General features: G+C 47.2%; 1 protein-coding gene across 2 annotated transcripts in view; it reads right to left on the minus strand.

The window, feature by feature from the left end:
• The window catches only part of LOC120933691 (chloride channel protein ClC-Kb-like), a 71458-nt gene that overhangs the window by 39327 nt on the left and 20120 nt on the right, over positions 1–12011 (minus strand). For both annotated transcript variants that reach the window (XM_040347041.1, XM_040347040.1), the window contains 6 exons: positions 11410–11538; positions 9944–10083; positions 5250–5327; positions 5038–5116; positions 1177–1302; positions 768–852 (listed from right to left, as the gene is read on the minus strand). In XM_040347041.1, coding sequence (XP_040202975.1) covers positions 768–852; positions 1177–1302; positions 5038–5116; positions 5250–5327; positions 9944–10083; positions 11410–11538 — 637 coding nt within the window. The remainder of the gene's footprint in view (positions 1–767; positions 853–1176; positions 1303–5037; positions 5117–5249; positions 5328–9943; positions 10084–11409; positions 11539–12011) is intronic.

Here is a 12011-nt window from a genome sequence, read left to right on the forward strand (position 1 = left end):
ATAAATAGGAGAGAGAGAGAGAGAGAGAGAGAGAGAGAAGAGAAAAGAGAAAAGAGAAGAGAATAAGAAAAGAGAGAGAAAAAAAAGAGAGAGGTAGATAAATAAATAGGAGAGAGAGAGCAGGGGGAGAGAATAAGAAGAGAGAAAAGAAAAATAGAGGTAAAATATAAATAAATAGGGGAGAGAGAGAGAGAGAGAGAGAGAGAGAGAGAGAGAGAGAGAGAGAGAGAGAGAGAAGGAGAGAGATAGAAAAAAGAGAGGTACATAAATAAATAGGATAGAGAGAGAGAGAGAGAGAGAGAGAGAGAGAGAGAGAGAGAAGGGGGGAGAATAAGAAGAGAGAAAAGAAAAATAGAGGTAAAATATAAATAAATAGGGGAGAGAGAGAAGGGGAAGAGAATAAGAAGAGAGAAAAGAAAAATAGAGAGATAATATTAATTAATTTGCTATTGTCACACATGTGGGTGGGCTCAGGGTGCAGTTTTTTGTGCCCACCCCTTTTGAAGCCAATTAGAGCCTCAGGCTCTTATCATGTGCTTAAAAAAAAAAAACATTGAAATCCATCCGTCTGGCACCCTGCATGTAGATTAGGGGCCGGGGGCATGGATTAGGGTGGTGGCGCCCCTGCGCCCCCTAATGGAGTGGCCGTCACCGGGCATCTGCTGCTTCTCAGGTACTTCTGCAGCACGTACTCTTTAAAGTCTTCTCACCACCATCTTTATATACACCGTACTCGACTATTCTAACCCCGCCGCAGGATCACTCACCCCAGAATGGCGTAGGACACGAACTCCGGGAGATCGAACGGGAATTCCACTCTCCAGCCGGTATTAAAAAGGATGGCGACGGTCTCTGAAAGAATGGTGAGAAAAATCGAGAGAAGACCATTAGAGGAGCCAGACTGCCGACAATCAACTTTAGACAGTTTCGCACTGCGATCTGAAGTGGCGGGCGGGATCACCCCGATTCTAAAATTGCGTGTCAAGCATTTGGCCGCCATTCACTCCTAAATGGCACCCCAAACACAGCGTGACTTTGCCACGTCAGAATTTGACAGGTGGTACTGATGGGCACTGATATGCAATGAGGAGGCTGCACTGATGAGGTGGCACTGATGAGGTGGCACTAATGGGCACTGACAGACATTACTGATGGGCACTGATTGGCAGCACTCACCTCTTTCGTGGTTAATCACGGCCAACAGACGGAACATTAAAGCTGCACACGTGGCTGCGAAGAATCCTCGCCAGTAGTTGCGTACGGCAAAGTGTGTGGCTGTGGCCTCTATGCTGAACAGGACACCTGGGGAGGAGAACAACCAGGAGGTCAGCCACATAGCAGACCCAATTTTTTATTTTATTTTCTTATTTAATACATTTTTATTATATCGAGGTACAATAATAAAATATCACAAAACAAGGAGAGAATTAGATACAGTAACATTTAACCATTATATAAAATGCATAAAAACCTCAAATAATTTCTACAATATATAAAACATACATAATAAAGAAAAGGAAAAAGAGAAGAAGAAGAAAAAAGGGTGATAAAAGAAATGAAAGTTGCACAAGCAAACTGTCATACTAGCATGTTTTATAGGGGCAAACAATATAAAAAAAGCACCGTATTTATCGGGTTATAGGGCGCTCCCGCGTATAGCGCGCACCCCTAAAGTTGCCCGAATTCCGGTGGAAAAAAGATGTTTTGTACTTACAGTTTTGGTGTCTTGCGCGGCGTCCATCGGCGGCCTCGTCAGGTCCGGCGTCCGTCTGCGGCTTCGGGTGTCCTCTTCGTCAGGTCCGGCGTCCTTCTGCGGCGTCCTCCCCGCTCGTTTCCCGCGCCGAGTTTGAATACTGCGCCGACATATACCGAGCGCAGTACACTCGTGTATCGTCGGGCAGGCTCGGCAACTCTCGCGCTGACGTCCTGTACGCTCAGGACGTCAGCGCGAGAGGCGCCGAGACTGCCCGAAGATACACGAGTGTACTGCGCTCGGTATATGCCGGCGCAGTATTCAAACTCGTGGCGGGAAAGCGGGTATCAGCGTATACCGCGCACCCACGATTTTGCCCTGATTTTCAGGGCAAAATAGTGCGCGGTATACGCCGATAAATACGGTACTAATTTTGATAAATTCGTTGATACCGAAAATTTCCGAATTTCCGAATTTTTCAATCTCCGGATTTTCGAATTTCCGAAATTTCAAATTGTCAAATTTCCAAATTTTTCGGAAAATTTGCAAATTAAAAACATTTCTGAAATTTGAAATTTCGTAAATTCGTAAATTCCAAACTTCGAAAATTCTGAAATTCGAACTATCAAAAATTGGAATATTTAAATTTGATAAATTTGGGAATTCGAAAATTCGAACGTAGGAAATTCCAAATTTCGAAAATTCCAAGACTCAGAATTTGAAAATCGGAAAATTTGGATTTTTGATTTTCCTAATTTTCCGAATTTCGTGAAATTTCGAATGTTCAAGTTTTTACGTTTTCGAATTTTCAAATTTCTCTAATTTTTTAATTTCCGAATTTTTTCCGAATTTAGGAAATTTGGAAGTTTGAAAATTCTGAAATTTGAAATTTCCGAAATTTGAAATTTCCGAAATTTGAAATTTCCGAAATTCGGAAATTCTAAATATGGAGACCCCTGAACTAGACCATGGGTGCTCAACCTGTGGCCCTCCAAGCTGTTGCAGAACTACAAGTCCCATTATGCCCCAGGCTTTGGGAGTCATTCTTGTAACAGCAACAGCTGGAGGGCCACACGTTGATCACCCATGAACTAGACCTTTGCCCTTTGCCTGCCTGTATTTGGACACAGCTTCCAGAGTCTAGTAGGTAGATTCAGGTAGCAGAGCCTACAGTTACGGCGGCGTAGCTTAGCGTGTTTAGGCTACGCCGCCGTAAGTAAGCTAGGCAAGTACATGATTCTCAATGTACTTGCCTGCTAAGTTACGACGGCGTAGCCTAAATCGGCGGGCGTAAGGGCGCCTAATTCAAATGTGTTGGGGGGGAGGCGTGTTTAATTATATTGAGGCTTGACCTTACGTTTTTTACGTTTTTTTTAAACTGCGCATGCGCCGGGCGCCTACATTTCCCAGTGTGCATTGCGGCTAAGTAAGCCGCACGGGCCTATTGATTTTGATGTGGACGTAAACGACGTAAATCCCGATTCGCGGACGACTTACGCAAACGACGTAAAAAATTCGAATTTCACGGCGGGAACGGCGGCCATACTTAACATTACTATTCCAACTAGGGCCTAGCTCTATCTTTAGGCGGCCTATCTCTTACGCAAACGGCGTATCTCCTCATTTACATATTCTACGCCGACCGCAATGGAAGCGCCACCTAGCGGCCATCCGAAATATTGCAACCTAAGATAGGACGGCGCAAGCCGTCGTATCTTAGATATGTTTAAGCGTATCTCTGTTTGAGCATACGCTTAAACATAAGTCGGCGTAGATTCTGAGTTAGGTCGGCGTATCTACTGATAAGTCGGCCTAACTCTTACTGAATCTACCTAAAAGTCCTTTTTAATAAGTTGGTAGAATTTGTACATCTGCGCGGCCCCCCCCCTAATGTGTGTTCAAAGCCGTGCACCTACGGCTGTCAAATTGGGAGCAACAGTTGTGTCCGTCCCCAACTGACATGCATGGAACTGCCTACACAGGGATGCAGGGAACCCCTGTGCACCCCCGCGGGGGGAAAACACAGCCCTTGCACGGGTGTACCCTTGTAGTATACCTGTGTGAACGAGGTCTTTGACATACAACCCTTGACATTTATAATGACCTCTGCTAAGCAAGTAAAGACTTGTTAAAAAGCAATCTCATGCAAAAAATAAAAATAAAAAAAATGTTTTTTTGCTGGGAACTGATTAACTAAATTGGTGAATGAGATTAAAAGCGGCTTGCTCCAGTTCTGTATCTTTACCAGCCCCTTCGTATTATAACATTATCTTGTACCGAGCGGCAAAGAAGACAAAGTTCACTGCAGGCACTGCTGAACAAGGAAGGAGACTGCACACCTAACCTGATAACTGGAGTTACACTCTAAACACTTGCTGCATGGCTGTCAATGTGTAATATGTGGCTACAAACTGTCAGGGCCGCTGATAAGCCAGTACAACTGGCCCTGTTGTAGTGGGCCTCGGGCCAGCAGGGGCCTGGATGGCAACCCCCTTTAAAAAAAAAAAAAATTTTTTTTTTAGGGGTCCGGAGGTCCCCAGGAGCCCGGAGGCCCACGGGGCCCCATATGATAACTCCCATTTTGTCAGCACTGCCAGGAGCTGCGGTGGCTCAACGCGATTGGCACTGCGCTGACAAGCCATTCACCTCTGCAGCTAGGGGTTCGGATCCCGGTCTCGGCTACATGTGAATTGAGTTTGGTGGTCTCAGCCCGGCTCCCGGTGGGTGTGCTATGCGAGGTAAGCCTGCGCTTAGTACTTCCCACCCCCCTCCCACAAAAACCACCACACTTACACACACTCGAAATTGGGTTAACATGCACGCACTTTGACCACGCGGTCTCTAAAAAAGAGAGGCAAAGGTCTAACGGGACTGGTTGAGCGGGCAAAATCCTCTCACTCCCTTATAGGGAGTCCCTCTGCCCCGTTGGGCTTCAAAGCAGAGCAGGTAGGGCGGGCTGTGTGGGAGGACCACCTCACACACCCGCCATTGCCACCCGGGGCATGGAGAAAGGTGGCAGATTGCCTCTGGGCGAGGCCTGCCTACTCCCAACTCCTGCAGTCCGGCTCCTCTCTCAAGAACACGCACAAAATACACTTAAAAAAAAAAAAGAAAAAAAAAATTGATGGGCTCTGGTGAGGCTGCATTTGATGGGTGCTTCATTAAAAAGGTGGGGCATACATGGACAGGAAAAAGGGGATGGACTCACGGGTGGAGCCAAGGGAGGTGAGGCAAAATGAAGTTTAGCCTAGGGTGTCAAAAATCCTTGCACCGGCCACCGGTTACAAACCTCCCTTAAATTGAAAGCACGGTATAATAAAAACATAATAATGTAGACCACCTACCTCCTATGGGGGCCACAAAGCAGCAAGCCACACCCACCGCAGCTCCGGCAATCAACAGTTCATACTTGCGACTTGGGTTCTAGACGGCGCCAACAAGAGAAAAATCAGGTAAACCAATCATTCTACAGGTACAGCTTCACATGAGCGGGAGAAAAGTAGATCACATGCTGCAATGACTCAGTTGTAAGTGGATCAGTAAAGCATAGTCTTACCTCTTTGGTGCCGACAAGTTTAAGCATGACCTTCCCCAGCAGAGTTGCGAGTATGGTGGCCATATGGACAAAAGGTCCCTATTAAAACATGAAAATTACAATTAGTGTACCTTCATCCCAGGCTGCACCTCCCCAGAATTCCTATACTGATCCCCCCAACACAGTTCTCTATATCTTCTATTTCTGTACTGACCCCTCACATAGCACTGTCACTACACCTCTCCACCCCGCCTTCGATATCTCTACTATTCTCGTACTGACCCCTCATACTGCTATGACACCACATCGCCATCCTGTCCTATATATCTACTAATTTCGTATTGATAGTATAGTGCCCCCATCAGGTGACAGAGGGGCTTTGGTGCGGAGACTGTTCACCATGCAGTAGACAAGAGAGTAGTTGGGTCCAGCAGTCGTGGCAGGCGGCATGCAAGAGGGCAGTCAGATGCAGCGAGGTCAAAGATGCAAAGTCACCACCAGCATAAGAAACCAATGTTCCGGGGTTTCCACCGGGTCCCTTTCTTAACCACTTCAGCCCCCGGACCATTTGGTCGGTCCAAAGACCGGGCCACTTTTTGCGATTCAGCACTGCGTCGCTTTAACTGACAATTGCGCGGTCGTACAAAACAAAATTGACGTGCTTTCTTCCCCACAAATAGAGCTTTCTTTTGGTGGTATTTGATCACCTCGGCGGTTTTTACTTTTTTGCGCTATAAACAAAAATAGGGCGACAATTTAAAAAAAAAAATGCAATATTTTTTGCTTTTTGCTATAATAAATATCCCCAAAAAATATATAAAGAACATATTTTTTCCTTAGTTCAGGCCGATACGTATTCTTCTACATATTCTTGGTATAAAAAATAAAAAAACACAATAAGCGTTTATTGATTGGTTTGCGCAAAAGTTAGTGGGCCAGATTCTCAAAGGCGTTACGACGGCGCAACACCATTAGCGCCGTCGTAACACCTCATCTGGCCCCGGGTATCTATGCGACTGATTCTCAGAATCAGTTGCGCATAGGTACCCATTAGATCTGACATGCGTAAGGCTGTTACGCTGTCAGATCTTAAATGTATTTTTTTTTCCCGCCGCTAGGTGTCGCATCGTCGCTTTTCCCCGTCGTCTATGCAAATGAGGTAAGTACGGCGATTCCCGAACATACGCGAGGTCGACGCAGCGAATTAACGTCGTTTGCGTAGCGTACCCGACGCGTAAGGTTGCCCCTGCTAATTAGCAGGCGCAACCAATGTTAACGATGGCCGTCGTTCCCGCGTCGAATTCAATAAAAATTACGTCGTTTGCGTAAGATGTCCGTGAATGGCGCTGGACGCCATTTACGTATACATCTAGGCAAATGACGTCGGGGCGACGTCATTTAGCGCAATGCACGTCGGGTAATTTACCCGACGGAGCATGCGCAGTACGCTCGGCGCGGGAGCGCGCCTAATTTAAATGGTGCCCGCCCCATTTGAATTGGGCGGGCTTGCGACGAGCAATCTAACGCTACACCGCCGCAAGTTTACAGGTAAGTGTTCTGAGAATCAGGATTTAAACCTGTAGACCTGCGGCGGTGTAACGTAGATCTCATATATTCCGCTGCCCAGGAGCAGCGCGAATGTATGAGAATCTGGCCCAGTGTCTACAAAATAGGGGATAGTTTTATGGCATTTTTATTAATATTTTTTTTTCTAATAGTAATGGCGGCGATCAGCGATTTTTATCGTGACTGCGACATTATGTCGGACACATCGGACACCTTTGACACAATTTTGGGACCATTGTCATTTTTTACAGCGATCAGTGCTATAAAAATGCACTGATTACTGTAAAAATGACACTGGCAGTGAAGGGGTTAACCACTAGGTGGCGCTGTAGGGGTTAAGTGTGTCCTAGGGAGTGATTCTAACTGTAGAGGGGGGTGGCTACGAGTGACACGTCACTGATCGCTGCTCCTGATGAGGGGAAGCATTTAATCAGTGACATGTCACTAGGAAGAACGGGGAGATGTGTTTACACTGACATCTCCCCATTCTTCAGCTCCATGACCCGATCGCAGGACACCTGCGGACAACGAGTCCGGGGGCCCAGTCAAGGAGCTCGCGACTGGGTCGCAAGCATGCCCCCGGCGGCGCGCGCGTGACCAAGCAGCGCCAAATTAAAGGGGACGTACCTGTACGCCCATCTGCCTGTCCATGCCATTCTGTTGACGTGCGTGGGGCGGTCCTTATGTGGTTAAAGTAACATAATGAGCCACTATGTTGCCTTGAGAAAGGAACCCTGCGAGGTCCCACCACCTTGATTTCTTTAAGCCTTATATGAGACTGACTTTAAAATGAACATGGAGTGCTTGCATTCACCTAGAGCACCCATTTTTTCGAGGTCGAGTACTGCCAGTAGTGCAGTTTCCATTTTGGACTTTATAAAGGTCCAGGCAGGAGTCCTGGTAGGTGACAGCCAAGACAGGAGTCAAGTTCGAGAAGGAGTCTGGCCAGGAAATGAGGTGGGTTGGCAGCAAACAGGCAACTGGCAGATAAGTATCTCTTAAGTTCGCAAGGCAGCTTGCGAAGAAACACAGTACCAGCCACTTCAAAGGCTGGAGCCTAAATACCCTTCTGGCCAGAGCACATGCCCCAGCATCTTTAGTGGGATGGCAGAAGGTCCTGGAGGTAGTGGAGATCCTTGGCATCCCTGCAGGGATCCTGCAATGAATCCTGAAAGACCCTGCAAGCATAGGTGTGCGCATGGGGTGTTCCTGGGCACACCCTAATCACCAGTGCAGGTATGCTGTAAGGAATCCTGGAAGACCTGGAAGGGATCATGCAAGTACTGCTAACATCGAACCCCCCCACAGGTAGCCTCCGTATGCCCATAGGGCTAGTTTTTTCAGGATGTGCACAATGCAGGAGTAAAAGCTCTGATCATCCTGGGGGGCATAGACATGGCTTGCAAGCTCCCTAGAGTTCTCCTCGGTGCCAACCCCTTGTAATCAGATACTGAATGTCAGGAAGGGCATGCCAACACAAGACCAAGACAAGATGGCAAGATTCCTGTTCACGGCTCTTCACGTGCACATAATGAGGGTCATCATATACTTCAGCCACTGCCTCAGATAAGGATAAGACTTGGGTCAATAACTCGCTTCCATTTTCCAAGAGATGAAAAGTCCAAACTTCATGCTTTTCTTGAAATGGAGAGACTATGGTGCCCACTCTGGTGCATTCGCCAGTGATGGTTTTGGGAGCAGTATAAGAGACAAGCACTCTGAAAGACCCTAAACTCCAGAGAAATGGTCCGAAGGTGTGATAGGCGAAGATGAGGCGTGAGTGACTGAGCACACACTAGGGTAGTCTGGTCAAGGTGAGGTCATGGTAGGCTGCACACAAGAGAGTAGTCTGGTCCAGGTTGGGGTCATGGCAGGCGGCACACAAGAGGGTAGTCTTGTCCAGGTGAGGTCATGGCAGGCAACCCACAAGAGAGTAGTCTGGTCATGGTGAGGTCATGGCAGGCGGCACACAATAGAGTAGTCTGGTCCAAGTTGGGGTCATGGTAGGCGGTACACAAGAGGGTAGTCCGGTCCAGGTGAGGTCATGGCAGGCAACCCACAAGAGGATAGTCTGGTCCAGGTAGGAGTCATGGCAGGCAGCACACAAGAGGGTAGTATGGTCCAGGTGAGGTCATGGCAGGCGGCACACAATAGGGTAGTCTGGTCAAGGTGAGGTCATGGCAGGCAGTACACAAGAGAGTAGTCTTGTCCAGGTGAGGTCATGGCAGGCATCACACAAGAAGATAGTCTGGTCCAGGTAGGGGTCATGGCAGGCGGCACACAAGAGAGTAGTCTGGTCCAGGTAGGGGTCATGGCAGGTGGCACACAAGAGGATAGTCTGGTCCAGGTAGGGGTCTTGGCAGGCAGCAGAGAAGAAAAGTTTCAGGCCAAGGCAGGGGTTGTCATAGGCAGCACAATAAAAGAGTAGTCAGGTCAATATGGGTTGACAACCGGCAGGTAAGTATTATAGCTCCTTGGCTCGCCTTCTGGTCAGAGGAAATGCCCAAGAACTCAAGAATTCTTGGTAATGGTGACCATATGAATCCAGGAAATTCTGTCAGGCATCCTGCGAGGAATCCTGGAAATTCTGTCAGGGATCCTGCGAGGAATCCTGGAAATTCTGGCAGGGATCCTGCGAGGAATCCTGGAAGTTCTGTCAGGGATCCTGCGAGGAATCCTGGAAATTCTGGCAGGGATCCTGCGAGGAATCCTGGAAATTCTGGCAGGGATCCTGCGAGGAATCCTGGAAATTCTCGCAGGGATCCTGCGAGGAATCCTGGAAATTCTGTCAGGGATCCTGCGAGGGATCCTGGAAATTCTGTCAGGGATCCTGCGAGGAATCCTGGAAATTCTGGCAGGGATCCTGCGAGGAATCCTGGAAATTCTGTCAGGGATCCTGCGAGGGATCCTGGAAATTCTGTCAGGGATCCTGCGAGGAATCCTGGAAATTTTGGCAGGGATCCTGCGAGGAATCCTGGAAATTCTGGCAGGGATCCTAAGAGGAATCATGGAAATTCTGGCAGGGATCCTAAGAGGAATCATTGAAGACCTGGCAGGGATCCTACTAGTACTGCAACAACTGACACCTCCTACAGCTCTGTCTCTACACCCCCATCCTGTCCCGTATCTCTCCGTGCATTGATACTCACCACTTTCCCCAGGAATATTGTACTTCCAGCAGCAAGGGTGCAGGTCACACCGATTAATTTGGCAATAAATGTGCGGAAAGTGAAAAATTCAGCAAGGACAACCCCTCTCAACGTAACCTTGATCTCTGGAATACCAGAACCTGCAAACGTTTAAAAAGACCATTAGCTTTTTTTTTAAAACACCTCTGGAAAAGGAGAGACAAATATTTCCTTTTGTGTGTGTTACCCTGCAGGAGGAGTATAGACTCATATCTCCTTCTATGTGTCACCCTGCAGGAGAACATACTCATATCTCCTTCTATATGTGTCACCCTTCAGGAGGAGAACAGACTCCTATCCCCTTCTATATGTGTCACCCTGCAGGAGGAGTACAGACTCATATCTCCTTCTATATGTGTCACCCTGCAGGAGGAGTACAGACTCATATCTCATTCTATATATGTCACCCTGCAGGACGAGAACAGACTCATATCTCCTTATATATGTGTCACCCTGCAGGAGGAGTACAGACTCATATCCCCTTCTATATGTGCCACCCTGCAGGAGGAGAACAGACTCATATCTCCTTCTATATGTGTCACCATGCAGAAGGAGAACAGACTCATATCTCCTTCTATATGTGTCACCCTGCAGGAGGAGAACATACTCATATCTCCTTATATATGTGTCACCCTGCAGGAGGAGTACAGACTCATATCTCCTTCTATATGTGTCACCCTGCAGGAGGAGAACAGACGTATATTCCCTTCTATATGTGTCCCCCTGCAGGAGGAGAACAGACTCATATATCCTTTGATATGTGTCACCCTGCAGGAGAACAGACTCATATCTCCTTCTATATGTGTCACCCTTCAGGAGGAGAACAGACTCATATCTCCTTCTATATGTGTCACCCCGCAGGAGGAGAACAGACTCATATCTCCTTCTATATGTGTCGCCCTGCAGAAGGAAAACAGACTCATATCTCCTTCTATATGTGTCACCCTGCAGGAGGAGTACAAACTCATATCTCCTTCTATATGTGTCACCCTGCAGGAGGAGAACAGACTCATATCCCCTTCTATATATGTCACCCTGCAGGAGGAGAACAGACTCCTATCCCCTTCTATATGTGTCACCCTGCAGGAGGAGAACAGACTCATATCCCCTTCTATATGTGTCGCCCTGCAGGATGAGAACAGACTCATATCTCCTTATATATGTGTCACCCTGCAGGAGGAGTACAGACTCATATCTCCTTCTATATGTGTCACCCTTCAGGAGGAGAACAGACTCATATATCCTTTGAAATGTGTCACCCTGCAGGAGAACAGACTCATATCTCCTTCTATATGTGTCACCCTTCAGGAGGAGAACAGACTCATATCCCCTTCTATATGTGTCACCCTGCAGGAGGAGTACAGACTCATAGTAGAGATATGCTGGAAGATTCTTGATGCAGAATTTATAGAGACTGGACAGCATACCTGCAGCTTGAGGAGAGATATATTTGGCCACTGCCGCTGATATACACATGAGTACAACGTGATAGAGGACCCAGGAGAAGTACTGCAGATACAGGTATTGGTCGAGGGCATCATACACCCACAGGTTCACTGTGCAGGAAAAAAAAGGTAGATAGAGACAATTTTTATTTAATTAATTGGAGCCGTCACAAAAAAAAGAAGCAATGTTTAACAACATTGCTCAGCCAGAAAGCTAAACATTGTTTCTCTTTGTATCTTTCTGTTTAATTCATCTACAGATGAAAAGGGACTTCAATTTGCAGATGAAGTCAGTTTAAGGAGCGGGGCCGCCGCGTCATTAACAACCGATGACTCAATCAGCTGTCAGTGGGGTTTCCCTATTGACAGCTGAAGTGTAAACAAAGTGACGGCAATTGGAGCCATAAAAAAACGCTAGGGGCGTGTACGTAGATTTACGCCGAGAATAAGTAAATGACGTAGATACGCCTATTCACGAACGTACGCTCGCCCGTCGCATGTAAGATACGCCGTTTACGTTTTCAGGCGTAAAGATAAACCACCAAAAAGATGGCGCAGCCAATGTTAAGTATGGACGTCGGACA

This window comes from Rana temporaria, chromosome 3 (assembly GCF_905171775.1).
Source record: "Rana temporaria chromosome 3, aRanTem1.1, whole genome shotgun sequence".
In the NCBI taxonomy this organism is placed as follows: domain Eukaryota; kingdom Metazoa; phylum Chordata; class Amphibia; order Anura; family Ranidae; genus Rana; species Rana temporaria.